The sequence below is a fragment of the Prinia subflava genome, chromosome 9 (assembly GCF_021018805.1).
Source record: "Prinia subflava isolate CZ2003 ecotype Zambia chromosome 9, Cam_Psub_1.2, whole genome shotgun sequence".
NCBI lineage: Eukaryota > Metazoa > Chordata > Aves > Passeriformes > Cisticolidae > Prinia > Prinia subflava.
The window spans coordinates 27,211,858-27,229,872 of NC_086255.1; the positions used below are offsets into that span (position 1 = coordinate 27,211,858).

At 40.1% G+C, this 18,015-nt stretch overlaps 1 protein-coding gene across 4 annotated transcripts in view; it reads left to right on the forward strand.

Moving 5' to 3' along the window:
- GRID1 (glutamate ionotropic receptor delta type subunit 1) overlaps positions 1 to 18,015 on the forward strand; it is a 485,278-nt gene that overhangs the window by 368,744 nt on the left and 98,519 nt on the right. For all 4 annotated transcript variants that reach the window (XM_063406045.1, XM_063406046.1, XM_063406048.1 and 1 more), the window contains 2 exons: positions 343 to 396; positions 12,711 to 12,884. In XM_063406045.1, coding sequence (XP_063262115.1) covers positions 343 to 396; positions 12,711 to 12,884 — 228 coding nt within the window. The remainder of the gene's footprint in view (positions 1 to 342; positions 397 to 12,710; positions 12,885 to 18,015) is intronic.

Sequence of the window (18,015 nt, forward strand, 5' to 3'; positions counted from 1 at the left end):
CACAGAGAGGTTAGATCTCCTGAACTGCATGTTCTGTGCAGTTATTTATCACAGGATCCCTTATGCTGGTGTCCCACCCTGCCCCAGTTTGCTTTTGTGGTACATGGACACGGGCAGGGTCCTTTGGTTTAGGAACTGAAGTCAGAGAAAGGTGGCTGCCACCAGTTAATTACTGCTCCATGCAGCAGCAGAGGAAGTGATGAGAAGAACTATGCTGAAACAGTGTCAGTAGCAATGAAAGCAAAAATGAGCTTGATAGTACATTTTTATATAAATTCTTTCTGGAATATATTTCCCATGTTTTATTTATTTTTATTATTATGTTTCTTTTTATTTTTGTAGGCTGTGGAAACCAACCTTGCATCAAAGGATAGTCACTGGGTCTATGTAAATGAGGTAAGAAAGCCAAAAGAGAAAACACAGCTTGCTGCATTCGCTCATCACCATCTTTTGTTTCATATGTTTTGACACACCAAACTGAGCATACGTGTAGCATTTTTGCTTTCTGAATGGCACAAGGTGCAAACTCTGTGGTGTCATTGCTTGTCTGTCTTGGTTGAATTGGCACAGGTTGAGCACCAGAGGTTAAGATAAAGCTTGCAATATACCTCAGAGCAGCTGGGAGACTTATTTTTACCTCCCTGCTGACACTATTTCATTAGCTATTTAGGAAGCAGAGAATTTCTGAAAAGACATCTCAAATGCAGGCATCTCTCTGGCAGAGGCTCCCCCTCCACTGCTGTGAAAGCCTGCACACAGATGCCAGGAGAGGAAAGCAGTGAGCTTAGTCCATTCAAATATGTATTTATATGGTACACAGGCTTTCTCTAGTGCAGGACTATGGTGGTGTATTGGCCAAGATCCAGAACAGCTTAAATTCAAAGTGTAATGTTTCCCCTCTGCAGCACGTGGCATCCTGTCCTGCTACAATGATGATTTATTTTACTGTAGTGCCATGATGGCCTAATGGGAATCTGTTCAGATTCTTGTTTAAAAAACAATGAAGTATTGTATCATATATAGTAACTTATATATCACTGATAAATGATTATTTTTATAATTTTTTTTATAAATTCCTTGTTTTAATAATGATTTATTTAAAGATAGCAAAATATCTAATTTTAAAAGAACAGTGTGCGCTGTCTTATTTTTATATTACAAATGCATAGCCTCTAATTTAATAACCAATTCCTTTGTTAATTTTTCACTCTTTCTTTGCACCTAGCTAATAATTTTGGATAGGCAACTTTTAATAGTAACTATAAATTGTGTTGAGTGGCATTAGACAGGCTCTGTAATTAAACAGGGGCTAGGGAAAGCGAGTGAAATCCCTGCTTGTAAAGGTTTTATAAATTCTTCCTAGTCCTTGTTATATTTAAGTGCCTCTTGGTTTGTCAGCTGCTGTAATGACCCTCTACAAAACATCAGCAAGATGCCCAGAGAGTCAGTGTTTATATTCACATAAAGATAATACAGGGCATATTTCCCTAAACATTTATAGAGAGGGAGTGTTTGTGAGTTTTTTACTGCTGCTGTTATTATTCAGATGTTAAAATTCTCTTCACAAGGCCTGACTCTGTAACATTGGGATAAAAGCCTGCAGCGCTGGTGCACCAATGTGTGCACACTTGTACACACACAAGCAAATCACACAGGGTGTCAGTTCTGCTTCTCTCTTAGAAGCTTTTGATTTTTCTCCTTTGTGGCTGAAGACTGGGTAAGGAAGCTCTGAGAGCAGCCTGAGAATTTAGAGAATAAATTTCCAGTGAAAAATATCAGTGCACATAATTTATAAATATCTCAAAATGCAGTTAAGTCCAGACAATTAGAGAAGCTTTTCAGACTCACAAAACTTTGGGGAAAGTCTTTGCAGGCAAAAGGAAGAGGAAATGTTCTGGCTGTCCTTTCTTTAACAGAAATGTTGGAGTTTGTGTGTGTGCATAAAGCTGCTGTCAGAGGGTGCATTGAGCATCTCCATGGATGCATCCGTGGAAAGGTGGAGGTTCCTTAGAGCTTGCTTCTTATTTAAGTGTGCATCCCCCCATGCTAGCAGGAGGACAGACTGATTAAGCTTTCCATGTACATAGTTCCAATTAGTGTAGTGGGAACTGCATGAATATTTGATAGAAAAGATGATGCTGGTTCTTACTCTGATTTGCAGAACGGAATGAACTTTTAATTCCCAACAGTCTAATCAGCTTTTTTCGTTATGTTTCTGTGAGAGTAGAGGTCTATTATGCAAAGGGACCAAAACCTCAGCCAGTCCTTTTTTTGTCTGAGGACCCTGCACTTCCCTGTTCACCTTGACCTAATGATCCCATCGCGAGGGAAGAGAGGTGTGGGGCTGATGACTGAAGGGGCAGTAGCAGGAAGAGAACACTGGGACAGTTTTTCCATGGAGGTTCCTTGTATGAAGAGCACTGGATTGTAGTCAGGCTTTCCAGGCCTTTTGCACTTCAGGGAAGCAACCACTGAAGGGCTTTGGACAGCCTGGAATACTGAGCTCTGCTGACCCAGAGCACCTTACAGCGTGCTCTGTCTCCTACCTCTCATCAAGCCAACAACTGAAACTTCGAGTTACCCTGCTACTGTAAGAATGACTAGCATGTAAGAATAGCATGGAATTATTTCAATAAGAGATTTCATTATCTTCTCTTTAAATCTACTTTACTATCTCTGCACTGCCAATCCGGTAAAAATTTGTGGGTTTTTTTTTTCCCTTGTGTGCCTTTCCAAGTGGTGGGAGTTATGTTTTAGAGGTAGAACTAATTTTATCACTTAAATTTTGTTAGGTAAGCAAGACCACCAAGCTTTGGATAAGCTGACTTTAAATCTGTATGGCTGGTAATTACACAGCAAATGAGCAGACAGCTGTACTGACAAACTCCTGTTTGCTAGTTTTCAATAGCCCAGGTCTGTGCTGAGGTATCTGTTCAGTTTGGATGCCATTGCTGGGGAGAAAGGACTCAGTCATCTTCAGAAAAAGCCTGGTTGATTGGGAGTTCAATTTCTTGTGTGGGGTTGGAAGGCTGAAACATTACCTGGCAGGTTTTCTAGGGTAAGAGAATACACAGGGATGGATGGGTCTCTTCAGGCACTATCATGCCCTCATATGTCCTCTTGGCAGCCAAAGTCCTAAAAACCTTATTGCTTAAAAATATTTCTATTTGTGTGTTCACTTTTCTAGCTTCAAACAGGTTATGTTTCAATATTGCAATAGCTGTCAAAAGTAGTCGAGATTAGAAAGGAAAAACAAAAAAACACGTTTCTAGCTACCCACCCCCTTTTTGATTTATATTTCATCATCTGCACTTTTTTTTTTTATTCATCTAGAAATGCTAAATCATCCCTTGCTTTCATGTAGGTAGTGATTCTACCTAAACTCTGGGTTAAACATGCCAGGTGGCTTTTTAAAAGCAAGACCACGTGTGATTCCTGTATAAATCTGTGTAAAAGCAAACCCTTCCAAACAATGACTACTACATGCTTAGCTGTGCCTCCAGAATAGTCCAGAACACTTTATTGTCATTGACTGTGTGGGCAGTTGTCAATGACTTGCAGTTTGACCCAGTGAAAGATCTGTTAGAACATAAATGGTGTTCTGCTTGAACCTTTGCTGTTTATGCCTTTGATGGTTGAAGTGACCCACCAGGTTTGATAGACGTGTGCTGCTGCTTCTTTTGGCAAGATGGGCATAGTTACACACAGCTCCTGTGTTTTGGATGTTTATTTCCTGTTTTTTTTTCCCTAGTTCTCTTTATTATCTTTATTTTTCTCTTACTTTTCTTTCTCTTTCATACCTGGCATTAAGCATCTCTGTTGGCTCCTCATGGCATTTTTCATTCTCCCCTTCTCTTTTTCTGCCTTTTCTGAGAGAATGCTGTGCCTTGCCTAGGGCGTGTCTGTGGGAGAGGTACAAGAGCAGTACTTGAAACTGAATTTGGATGTGGTTGTACTAGGAGCAGTGCTCCAGGAGCCCGTGTCTGCTGCTTGATTAGCAGCAGCAGTAGGTCTGGGGGTATAAATAGAATTAGAAGCCATATTTCCCTTTTTGTGGCACATTTCATTGTTTTAAGATTGTCTCCATTCCAAGGGTAAAGAAAAGATAAATTAGTCTGCGAAACTGGAATATGAAGCAAAAATACAATCAAATTAAACACAGCATTTTATTCCCTCATATCAATATATTTAATTTGAATTTCGAGTTTCTAAACATTCACTATTTTTACGTGCAATTTAGTACAAAAAGCAATGAACTAATCTTCCTGGAAATGGAATGGTACAGAATTTGGCAGATAATTCAAATCAGTTGTTTCACTATTATGACATAATTTCTTTAATTTCTTTTTTAACTTCTTTTTAAATCAGTAGTTTAATTGAAAGCTGTAACACATGGCCAGGCAAAGCACAAGACTACTCGTTGATGTAGGAGAACACTTTTTGTGAAGGGCTGGTAGGGATGGAAAAAAGACAATGTAGTGTTACATGTCAAAACGATCCATTCCCACTCTGAAGCTGAGGAGAGGTGAGGGACAAACCTCTGCCTGGAAATATGCAGAAGACACTGAGGAAGACTGTTTTTAAAAGTGCATTGATTTTTGGACAGAAATTCCTCGAAGACCAGAAATTAAAATAAAAGAAGATATTAATCTCCTTGGCAGTGGGGACCGTGGGGTTGGGATACAGACAGAGCTTCACAAATTACCTTTCATTGATGTTATCTGTGCATGTTTAAAATGTTAAGGAAGCCATGAGTTCAGATTTCATTATGGCGTGAAAGGGATCATGCCATGGTAACATGCACTTTTTGGAGAAGAGGGAGAGGTGGGAAAAAGACCATGGGGATGGTGTGCATCAAAAGATTGTCCAGCTGCACAGCTCTGGGGAACTAGTAATGCTTTGGAAAGACAACACAGCTAGTAAAGGGTGACTGAAGAACTGTGGGGTTCTCTGAAGATGGAGGCATAACAAGGTGTCCTTATGGTTGATAGTGGATTATCTCCACAGAACTTGAAGTCAGAGATTAATTCTAAAGAAAAAGTGATTTAGGAAAAGGGCTAGGGAAGAGTGTAAAGGTGTAACAAAGTAAGGGATTATAAAATAAGGCTGTGTTGCAAAATGACTCATACCGGGGATCATGAAAAGTAATAAGAAAAAGTTTATATCTAGTAGAAGACAAAGAAAAGTGAGGTGATTACTTGAAAAATGGGGGTTTAATGTTTTTACTTAGTTCCCTGATTCTGACTTTATAGAAACTATTCATTATGACCAGACTGTTAAAAACATATTGTTGTAGTTCCAGTTGTTTTAGATGAATTTGCAGCACTCCTCCAAGAAGAGATTTAATACAGAGAAGTGTTTTTGCTTGTGGCTACAGAATGAAGTATAGGTGGTGAGCATCTACAGGAACAGCTTCGAACCCTTGTGGGTACAAACCAGAATGAGAATCAGGGCTGTCGTGGTCCTGCTGAGTTAGCAAATGTAGTCTTCAGATACGACACCAAAAACATCCATTGTGAGATAAGGGAGGCAATTATTTCTCTCTGTTTGACACCAGCTTGGCTTTGTTGCAACAGCATTGCAAGTTTTTGGGCAAAACACTTTAGAACAGAACCAGACACGCAGAACAATGTTGGAAATGTAGAGGAAAGCACTTAGTGTGATGAAAGCTTGGTAAAATATGACCCATGTTTAAAGGCTGAAAAACTCAGGTACAAATAAAACAAGAATATGATCACATCTTCAATCTGGAAATATAAGGGAAATACAATTTAATCTTCTGCAGTGGAAATTAGATCTAGTATTGGAAAATGGTTTATGATCTAAGTATGAGAGTGTATAGGAACAACTACCTTGGTTACCTTCTTCCATCCCATCATCTGTCTCTTTTCACACCTGGTTCTGCTCTTGTTTTTTATTCTTCATTTTTCATCCTACTCATATTATATAAGTCAGCTAAATAATTTCAGTGTCAGTATGGAAAGACAAATACAACTGTGTTTTGAGCATTTTCTGATCTGCCCCTTCTGCTCTAGGTCTGCCCATGGATCTCTTTTCAATCCGCTGATGACAGTGACAGTTTATGCAGAGTCACTGCACAAACTTCTTACCAAGCCATTTATTTAGTTTTTGGTGATAAACATTCATGTGTGGGATCTGTGACTCATGGTTGATTTCCAGCCATCACGGAACTCCATCCTTCTCTGTCTGGTGAAAAAGCTGTGTTTGATTAAATTCTGTCAGCCAAATCCACCCTTAGGGCCACCTCAGTGATTTGACTTAGCCAGGGATGAGCTGAGCATCGTGTTTCCTGGTATCAGTCATCTGTAATGCAGGATTATATTGTAATTCTGTGTGCTTTGGGTAGAAGAGTACCTAGTAATGAATTACTTGAACACTTTTAGTGTTTTAAAAATAGATTTAATTGTAAGGTGTAAAAAAGTAAGTCTGAAAGCTAAAGATCAGAGCTCCCTCTTGACTACAGTTTTCATTTGCTGCTTTTATGTTACATTGATTGTGATTCAGATCAGTCCACATGGGAGCAGATACAAAGGAGCATTTGTCATTAACACAAAGTAACTTCTTTTTTAGTTTTAGAACCACCACATTCTGTGCCATATGGACTAACAAATGCTGAAATTCAAGATTTACTTCTAAATTCTCAAACTGCAACCATGGCAATAGTGGGGAGAACTAGTAGAAATTTCATTATGTTAGTTTCTTACTGTCTAAAAGATCAGGTAGTCATTAGAAAGGAATGTAGTGTGGGGTAAAGAAGTTCTTGCAGGTTAAGTGCCAACCCCTGTTGGTATTTCTGATGGCACAATGGTTTCAGAAGTGAGGAGGTGTTCACAGGGACTGCTCAGTGGGTGACTGTCTGTATTCCTGTATTCCAACACACAGTTTAATGCTATGCAGAGTAACTTGAATCTAAGGTTGAAAATGGGCTCATTTCTTTACCTCTTAGAAGAAGTTGTGCTGTCATTTGTCCCATTTAAAAGCAAACAAATCAAAATCAAACAGCTTACACTGTAGCATTGTGGGGTGGATTGCAGAAAGGTAGGTTGTATTTGTAATGGCCCCTGCAAAAAGATCCTTTTTTTGGTGGATGGAATGTGGAAATCCAGTTGATCCTCATGTACTAACCTGAGCTTAATAACTGGGGCTTTTAAAAAATCATCAATAGCTGTTACAGTGCTAAGCAAAACCATTCATAAAAAAAAAATCAGGGGCTAAATTGTTATTGGTGGGAATCCATTTTCATTCAGAAATCTGAAATAAATAGCTATAGAAATAGAGAATTATACCAATTCCATCGTATTATACAATTTCCATAGGAAAGCAAAGTATTCACTAGTAAAAAACCCCTGAAATTCTCCTAAGCTTTAGTTAAAAAATAAAACTAAACTCTGACTAACACCCAGAAAAAGTTGGTTTTGAATATTTCCTCTTTTCACTCTTCAATAAAGATCCTGTTTGAAAAAATTGGAGTCAGTAAGCACAGAGAAACTACTAAAGCTCTAATGCATTTGGTTGAATTTTTCCGAACTATGATGATATTTGTCAGGAAAGCCCTCTTAGCTGAGAAAGAGAAGGGAAAGGTGAAATGTGGAAGAAAAGTTCTTGGATTTTTTTTTTCTTTTTTTTTTTTTTTTTTTTTTTTTTAGAAAAAGTAATAAAAAATTTTGGAAATATAGCAAGAGTAGACAATTCATCAGAGAAGCCTTAGACAGGAAGTGAGAGTGCTAAGGGACTTGGGGAACTCCGGGCCATGTGGGGATGACATTGTCCTCATCACTTGAATACCAGTCAAAAATTTTAGACAGCAGTTGACCTTATTCTTCCTTTTTGGACGGATGATGCTTTTCAATTGATGCTGGTGGTGCTGCTAGCAGATTAATTTATAGATCTTCAGTGGACAGATGAACCTTTCCCAAGCTCAGCCCAGGTGATCAGTCAGAGCAGAGTGCAGAAAAATGGCTATTGATGCTTCTCCTTTCCCCCCTCAGAACATCCTCTCAGAGCATCTTTCTGCTAATCCCTCTCTGGACTCAAGGTCAATCCTTTTTTTCTGCTGTTTTCATAGGTCTCTCTTCACCGCTGTTTCATTGTCTACAGGAGGCAGTTTTCTATATGGGGGACAAGAAAGTGTCTCACCAACCCCCTGGTGTGATGAATTTCTTACTTTCATTTCCATCCTGCTCTTCCATTGCTGCTGTCAATATTTGTTTTCTTTCCTTTCACCACATCAGGCGTGCCCAGTGTGTCTGTCCTCTTGAATTGAGAATCAAGTGCCTTCTCAGCTGTCATCTGGGAACTTCTGTATTATTTTCCTTTAGAAAATGTTTTTTGAAAGTTGAGAAAAATGAGCAGAAAATAGAATAGTAATTATCAGATAAAGTCTATCTCAGCAAGATACTTTTTTCCCCAAGGGCAGCATGTAGGAAGGTGTAAGATAATGAATGATGAGCAGAGTTTTCTTAGCACATGGCTGTGGAGCAATTATTGGGAAAACTCACTTTGGGAGAAAAAACCCTTATGAATGCAGTGGTTTTTCTTCACTTTTTTTTGAGAATTGTTTTTCCAGCAATGCCTATGTTATATGCATTTTGGATGATCAACATTTAGTCCCCATGCCAATTGTTGTGGCCTAATTTTTGCTTGGTTAGGGCCAGGACTGGGGTTCTGCTCACTTTTTCTCTTCATATGGAAGTGCCCAAGATTATGTTCTTTGTTTCATTTTGAAGCACCAATCTGTGTAATGATATTTGTGTTCACTTTGATGACCAGAAGTTAGTAAACCTTTAACACTTCCCTATATTTTACTTTTCTTGAAAAAATTCAGACCTTTTAATGATCATTTATGAATGCAAGTGGGGCAGGCATTCCAAGATATTCTCAAATCATACAAAGATACAGAGTAAGAAAGTTTGAAAATTGAATAGAAATACAAGGAACACAACGTGGAAATTTCGTAAAATTTAGGAAATGACACATTTCAATGCAAAATGTAGCAATTTGCAATTACAATTTATTCTAATTGTATTCCAGGTAATCTATATTTATTACTTGCCTAAGGAAATCTCACTTCTCTCCTTTTGGCTGCGATCTTTAACACCCCAGCATTTATATTTATTTATTTATTCCCACAAAAATCTCTGGGTTTTCTTTTTCTGGTACTTTCTGCTTGAAAGTTATACATAGCCTTGGAACAGTACTGGAGATGTACCTGCATCCTGCCCAAAGAAATGCGTGGGGTTTAGAACTGGCCTGAATCTAATTCTGTGGAATTACACAGAAAGAATCTCAGTCAGCAGGAGCAAGGTCAGGGAGGAGCTTGGATGAGTTGTTTTATTAGCTAATAATAATAATAATTTCCACACTAATATCAATGATGGATTTTTTGTTTGTTTTGTCCAGCTTTTCCAAACTATAGTTTTGTGTGCTTCCCCCCTTCCCCCCCAAGAGAATTTGTAGGATGGAATAATGGTTTGTTAAATCAGAGGCTCTTTTACTGTATAGGCACTCACTATGATCTTAGAAGTACATCTGGACACCCAGTGAAATAAATAGAAATAAAGCTAATTAAATTAAATTATGACTACATCCCTGTAGAGAGTTTGGGGAGCTTTGGGGGTGAGAAGTGAGGAGTAGCACTGGATGTGTGGGAGGACAGTGAGGATGGGATCTGGACAGGTGATCACACACACTTGCATTAGAACAAGTAGGAAAAGTGGATGGTGTCCTTTCTTTAAAGGGTTAATATTTTTATTCAAATATATGTGTGTCTGTTCAGGTGGGATGCAGAGAAGTCAGCAATTTGTATGTTGAATAAATCCATCGACAGGGGAAGCTGTGGTGAACATTCTAGAAAAATAGATAACTGAATGATGTTTTGTGGATTTTCAACAAGTGTTCATTTATAGATGTAAGTAGTGCATGGAGGGGAGTTAGAATAACCCACCAAAGGGTATTGGTAAGATTGAAAAAATCCAAATAAATCTCTGGCTTGTCTCCATGAGCATCCTTGTTCTCACTGCTGTTCTGTTCAGTCCTCCAGTTCTCTCAGGGATGTATTTTCTGGAAATATGTTTTGGTTCTTTTAAATTATTAACGTCATTAAAATTTACAATTTTTTGTCATTACCTCTAGGAAAATAGAGATTGAAATGTGAAACATAATTGTCTCATTTTGCGATTTGTGTTATGATAGTTGAGCACAACTAAAGCAGATTTAAGTATTCCCCTGAGCGTTATGACGTGGTATTGCAAACTAGCTGAAGTTCTGTGTGTGCAGATAAATAAACAGATAAACCAATTCCACAAATGACCAATATTTGTGTTTCTGAGACATCTTTGAAAGGCTGTGTATTGCTTAGAGGGGACACTAAATGTGTGTGGTGAGAGCTGAACTGAGGGTTTGGATGATTTGTGATTTTTTTTTTCAGTTTTCAGCCATCTGAGTGTGCCCATCAAGGGGTGCAGCCTAGGAGGTTATGAGTTAAAGCTATGCCATAAAATTGTCTCTGCCTCAGACTTCAGCTTAGACCTGGTGTGTGGTTTTAACACCCCTCAGATCCACAGCGGGGAAATCTGGCGGGGTCTGTGGAGCTTGTGGGTCTGCTACACTGTCTCCTTGCAAGGCTAGAAAATGCTGCACAGCATTTTCTGTTAAGCCTCAAAAATCTTTGTCTTCTGTAAGAATATATTTGTTTTTTGATTTACTGTTTTTCATGCCACCCCAGTTGGTCTGTCATTAATGCAATGAATTTCACCTTCTGCAAAGTTAAAAATTCATGTCCCTAAAAAAAACAATGGGAAATTGGCAAAGAAGCACTAAATTGAGCCAAGGTACAGTACTAGTCAACCATAACAAGTAATTATTATAACCCCGTGGTCATTTCACTCACAGCTTGACAGAGAAAATGGCAAGAAAACAAAGTGATTTTTTTGTTAAATGTTAAATGTCCAGGGGCAGGTTCACTTCTGCTGATGATGCCTCATGAGGTGTGGGCCCTGCTGGCCCAGTACCCAGAGCCACAGGAGTGATTTGCAGCCCCCCGAGCTGCAGGGGCTGAGAGCCCTGTGCAGGCTGGGCACGGGGCAGTCCAGCAGTGCAGCCAGGGCAGTCCAGCTGTGCAGCCAGGGCAGTCCAGCTGTGCAGCCAGCGCAGTCCAGCTGTGCAGCCAGCGCAGTACAGTCCAGCTGTGCAGCCAGCGCAGTCCAGCGGTGCAGCCATGGCAGTCCAGCTGTGCAGCCAGCGCAGTCCAGTCCAGCGGTGCAGCCAGGGCAGTCCAGCTGTGCAGCCAGGGCAGTCCAGCGGTGCAGCCAGGGCAGTCCAGCGGTGCAGCCAGGGCAGTCCAGCTGTGCAGCCAGCGCAGTCCAGCGGTGCAGCCAGCGCAGTCCAGCTGTGCAGCCAGCGCAGTCCAGCTGTGCAGCCAGGGCAGTCCAGCTGTGCAGCCGGGGCAGTCCAGCTGTGCAGCCAGCACAGTCTAGTCCAGCGGTGCAGCCGGGGCAGTCCAGCTGTGCAGCCGGGGCAGTCCAGCTGTGCAGCCGGGGCAGTCCAGCTGTGTTGGGGACAGGCTGAAGGGACCTGCAGGTGCTGCTGGTGGCCCTGGTGAGGAGCTGGGGTGTACAGCAGGTGCCTGGGGGTGAGTGCAGGCAGCAGTGCCTGCCTTTCCTCACTGTGAACTCCTGCCAGGACAAAAACATCACAAGCTTCACCTTTGTTATGATTTCAGCATCAGCTAAGGCTGTGATTTGCAAACTGGGGTAAAAAAAGGAGGTTTTGGTTTTGTGTGTTTCTTTAAACACAAAGTGTGTAAAGCATGGCGTTGGGCTGTTTTCAGTCTCCCTATAGGAGCAGTGGGTGCAGGCTCTGCAGTCTGGATGGGTTAGAGGTGTGTGGTCTGCAGAGAAGCTTTAGAAACTGTGAAGCCTGGAAAAAAAACCACCAGCCTGTCCTTGAGGTCTCCTTATATTTTATCCCAGATTATTCTGTGCGCAGAAACCGATGTTCCTAAACGTGTCAAACCTCTCCATAAAGTTTCTTGTAGTTTTTATTTCTTGATACAGACAACCTCAAAACCTTCCTTGAGTCATTATCAGGATTAGTCTGCAGAAATGATCTACTGCACTTGTGGGAAAAGTGCTCTCTTGTAATGTTGTTCACAGGTGAAAGAGCCATATTTCCTGAAGACTGCTGTGTTTTTCGATTGTTATTTTGTCCTGAGGATATAGTGAGGTTCTAGTCTGTCAAACAAAAGGTCTTTCTATATAAATTTCATTTCAAGGGGGTTTTTTGTGTGGTTTTTTTGGTGTGGTGTGGGTTTTTTTGGTGTGGTGTTTTTTGTTTTGGTTTGGTGGGGTTTTTCTTGTTGGTTTTTTTTTGTTTGGTTTGGTTTTTGGGGTTTTTTTAAGAAATCTATTGAGACCATTTTGGTGCTTTCCTTTGAGGAGCTATATCTGCAAAATTGTAGTATTGCCAAGATAGATGGTAGTATATTAGGCTGCTTTCTTTTTTTTCAGATGATGTATTAAAAAATAGCCTTATTGTTATTAAACACAAAATAACATTTGGCCTAGACTAAGCACGTGCATCTGTAACATTTTTCTCCTATTGTCTTTTAAAAAACATTTAACCCATAATGAAAGAAATACATAAACTGTCTGGACAAATCTATGTTTTTAAGTGACTGTCTGTGTTCACAGGAAATCACTGACAATGAGATCCTGGAGCTGGTGCACAGTGCTCTGGGGAGGATGACAGTCATCCGGCAGATTTTCCCTCTGTCCAGGGACAACAACCAGAGGTGCATGAGGAACAACCACCGGATATCATCGCTGCTGTGTGATCCTCAGGAGGGCTACCTTCAGATGCTGCAGGTCAGTAGCTGTGCACAGCAGAAAAAAGATCCTCTTTGGACTTTGCCATGGGAGAGTTTTCTCTGGCTCATTCTGAAATGAGCACAGATAAATCTGAGGATGTAATCTTTGGTCAACTTTTATTGACTTTATTAATTTATTTTGTTTCCCAGTGCAGAGTGCTGAGGTGTGATGTTACTTCAATGAAGTTTCAGCAAGCGGTTGCACTAACTCAGAGCTGATTTTGAATATCTCATTCTCTTAGGAATCTTTTTATATTTCAAAAATGTTGTGCCATCATAGTCCTGTATTACTGCTTGCTTGTTGTATTTATGCTTATTAGACATCTGTTGTGAAAGAGTTAATCTGGGAGGATAATAGAACTCTGACAGGTATCGGGCTGTGGAGCATTTCATATTTAGGTAATGGGCTGAATCAAGCTGATGTGTTCCGTCTGTCCCTTCTCAACAGTCTCAGAAGTCTCCAGCAGCTGATAACTATCTGAGTGTAAAATATGCACTGCTAGTTCAAGTTTCAGGTTTTGGTAACACATTTGACTCTGGTGTCAGCAACGTCTTGACATTTCTTGGCAATTTGTCCCAGATATCAGAGTTTTTCTTGCAGTAATTTAAATGTTATTTAATAGGTGGTATTTCCAATGAGAGTGCAATAATTCAGAAACAGAGGCCTTGGACTTTCAGTGGGACTTGTGTATTTTGGTTTACTTTAGACACAGTTAAAAATCTCGTTTGTATCACTGTTGAAGGTGTTGGATATAGCTATAAACTTTAATAGGACTTAGAATACAAACTGGCGTAAAACCATTTAATTGCAAACTTAGTGTTAAACGGGGGTGGGTTGAGTGAGGACGCAGTGGGTGAGCCTGTGGGCCCTGCAGTGTGGGTGTGCGTGGTGGGGTGATGGAGAAGGGGCTTGGTTGGGCTTGGGGAGGGGCTGTCACCAGCCTGGGCTGCTGCAGCTGGTCAGGAGGATGTGTGGGGTCAGGGCTCCTGCAGGATGGAACTCCTGTCCTGAAGAACTTCAGACCAGGAGAGGCAGGCAGATTGTCAGGAAGGGAAGTGGATTGATTTCCCAAGGGATAAAGGTGTTAATTTTACTTATTTGCACTCTACTATAAAGTTGTAGCTGCAGAGACTGAATCCTTTCAGGGACAGATATGAACAGTTCCTCCTTGAGGAGAAGCTCTGCTGGCTCAGGTTCTGTCCTAGCCATGGCAAAGTTCAGGAAAAAGCCGAACACACCCCCTGTAGTTCTGAGTGTGGCTGCATTCTTTCTGCACAGGGGAAAGTCTGTGTCTGCCTTGGCTCAGAAAGAAAGGACACTTTTGATCTTTGTTAGTGACTCTGAGGTATGCTGTAATGAGAACAAAGGCCGCTCATTTCCGAGGATCAAAGCAATTTCCAGCATGATGAAAAATTATCTTTGCCGCACCAACAAATCACTCATTGGGGAATAATCTTCCATTACAGCAGGATTCTGAGTATTGCTGCCTATCCTGGCTTGTGCATAATGTAATTCAAAGACTCATCTGAAGGCCTCTGACAGGCCTGTGAGCAAATTCTAATTTGCAAATTTGCAAACTGGTAACTGGTTTGCTAGCGCCAGCAGCCTCATGTCCTGTTGCTAAATTTCATTGATAAGGACCCTCTTCCTGGTGAAGAAATTCTTGGTGAAATCCTTGCTGATTTCCCAATGTAGATTTTGGGAAACAAAACATTCTCAGTTTCTATCTTCCAGAAATATTATGCCACCTTAGAAACTGTCTTTGAGAGAACAGTATGGTAATGTTACCCTTTGCCCATTAGTTCCTTCTCTGTTAACTTAAAAACAAGAGGGATAAAGAAATGCAGAGGTAAAATGTTTTTGGCAACTTATTCCATAACTTTCATGTCCAATTGTATAGGCATGAGAGTCAGAGGACACATGTGAGAGGTCTCCAAATAAGCTGTCCCCAGTATATTTTTAAATGTCTATAGATTGAACACAAGATGTTTTTATCATGTGCAGTTATACCTGAAGTGTTCCATAGCTGCATTTATTTTTCATAGGTTTACCAAAATATCTTATGCAACACCTCGTGGACATACAGCTCATATTAATTTAAGTGTGACTGATGTGTTATTAATGGTCCTGTAATTCAAGGACTTGCAATTTTCTGTTTCCTTTTTCCTGCTTAGAAAAAAATTAGTGGTGACCTTTTGCAGTACAGAAGTGCATCACTGAATTACCCCCGTAGGCAGAGGCTGCAGGAGCTCCAGGCTCCGTGTCAGGCTGCATGGATCCACCAGAGGCCGTGACCGCCTGCCAGCACCGTGTGCTGCTTTGAAGTACTTGATTAACACCACAGTTTGGAAATCCCTGCTTCATTCTCCCTTGGGCAGTCTCGTATTAATAATTGTTTGTTGTCAAGGTAACTTACCAGCTATTGTCGGTTAGTTATTTATTTAATGACTTTGAAGAAGAATAAGCTAATCTCTGCCAACCTCTAGCTGTAGTGTTTTTCTAGTGGAGAATTTAGCACTTTTAACAAGCTGGTGAAGAAAGAAACATTTACGTCATGGATTATTAACTTTGTTCTGGCTAAATTAATGAAAATCTTTTTGGAACGATTTTGTTCCCTGTGTCTTTAGTACCATATCCTGGAAGGTTGTTTTTCAGTGGGTGATCATCCCGGTTTGGCATTCTGACAAGCCTTTTAAAGATCAGGCTGTTCTGCAAGCTCATCCAAAATCTCATCTGTTCTGAATGCTTTGTGGAAATCCAATCTTATTCCATCAACCCACTTGTCAAAATTTTGCTCATGCCCTTATTTCTTGCACGTATAACATACTCAGCTGGGTTTCTGCTTTAAGTGGAGAAAAAGCGTTATAAAGTTTCCTGTCTTGATAATTTTATTGACTTCAGAGGCCTGCATTTCTCTCTATCTTATCCCTCATGTAGGATTTTTTGTGTCCATCTCATTTACTTTTGGTAAATGGAAAAGGCACAGTTTAGAACTTTCTTTCTTCCCCTGGCCATTGGTGTCCTGTGGTTTGGGCCATCAGTGTTGTCAGTGTTGCCTCATCTGGAGAGAAAGCACTGAAGCACTTCAGCATTTGTAGTTAAATCTAGGTAGTCCTAGCCAGACCTAGTATGTGTCCTCACATGGCATTTGAATGGTATATAGTGGTATAATTGCTATTGAACTTCTTAGATTATTTCAGAAATATTCTTACAGACCCAATTTGAACAACTTCTGCTGTATAAATTGCTTCTTTCCAAAACATTTCCCTTTAAGTATTAGTTTTGATGACACTCTACAAACTTGATTTTTGATGAAGGCATTTTTTTTCTTTCATTGGTTTAGTCACAATGCATTCATAAATTCAAAAAAAGATTTTTTTAATTTATGTTTTTTTAAGAAAGATTTCTTATTAGAAATGTAATTCTCATTAGTTTGTTTTTGCCCTTGCTTACCATTTATGTAGTTGATGAGTTCAATCCATAAAAGATTCTAAAGATATTAAAATATGTTACAGGAACACAGTGTATCTGAAATGATGTCGCAAGACCCAAAATACATAGTAGGATTGAAAAGGCAAAAAGAAACCCCCAGCATACTGTGTCACAAAATTCATGAGGTTATTTGTGATTGAGAATCCAGCTTCTCTACTGAAGAACTATTCCAGGAATTACTTGGACACATTTGAGGAGACATTGAGAAGTGTGGGAGGGTATTCACTGAAAGAGCTGAACTTCTCCTGAAGTAAAAATTTCATTCTTCAGTGATGTGTCCATCAGATATCTATGTAGGCATCTCTTAGCAGTTGCTCCTACAAAGCTGGGGTTTTATTTCTGATCTATTTTCTGTTCAGAGTCACTGCAATTTAACTACTGTAAGTGAAGTTATTTTTTAGGATGTGTTTGAGGACCTAAACTTAAGGGCCTGATCCTGCAGTTTTGTCCAACTAAATGACCTTATTCTCATTTGGCTTGTTAACACTGCTGTTATTACACAACTGTAGAGTGCTACTGAGAGGCAGTAAATATTGATCAAACCCTATTAAAGCATTCACTTTCTTTCATGAAAGATTGACGAGCCACTTTTTTCCTTCTCTTTCAGTGCAAACCTACATTTGCAAGTCTCTTTAGCCAAGTTTAATTTCGATTTTTGGCCAGATGTTCAGTCACAGTGAAATTGTTTCTGAGTGCAGTGTGAATGCAAAGTATCCTTGAACTGACTTTACTGCCCATTGCACAGCCCAAATCTCTCCCTGAAGCCCAGTGATGTGTGTTTTCTGTAAGGTGTGTTAGCAGAAGAATTCATTAAAAACCCCAAAGCACTGCGGGTGTCCCGTGGCCGTGGGGGATTTGGTGATCACACTGGAGGCCAAAACCCCAGGTAGGCTCTGCAGTGATCTTTTCCTCTCTGCCTCTTTCGACTGCTGGATTTCTCTATTTGCATAATTATTGCACTGAATTTTTGTTCACTGCTCAATCATGAAACAGACAATAGTGGCTCGAAGAAAGCATCAGTGCCTCCATTTTTCATTTGTTACTGCCTCTAAAACCTAATTTGTACCTATATTTATTTATAAATGAGGTAGATAAAATTATAATCTTGTATGCTGTTTTGCAGTTCCAGCATTTACCTCTTGTCCTTCTGTTTGACTCTTGGTTGTGTTCACTTTTCCTTATCAAGGCTCTCCTCCCAGGCTTTCCTTGCATGGTTAGTGTGAGCTGTGCCAAATTGCTGAGATGTTCAGCGAGTGAAGCCAATGCCTCCAGCTAACACACTTGAGCATTACAGGGTAATCCAGGCCTTGTATTATTGTTGACATGTTGTTACAAAAACCATTGGCAAAGAAAACACTCATAATGATGTTAAATACCCATCATAAATAGCTGAAGGACAGTGAGCATTCGGAGAATAAAACCTGTAAGAAGGGAAGAGTGTTGTGATATGTGTAGCTATGTCAAAACAGGAGAAAATTAAAAAGGAAAGAAGAGCTGCTTATCAATTAAAAAGAGACTCCAAACGTGCAGTCTTACAAAGAACTCTTTGGAAACTCATTGAGATACTTAAAACTAGAATGGGTGAGACACTAAATAATACAGTAGTTAGATTCCTTACTGTCAGAGGGCTTGAATA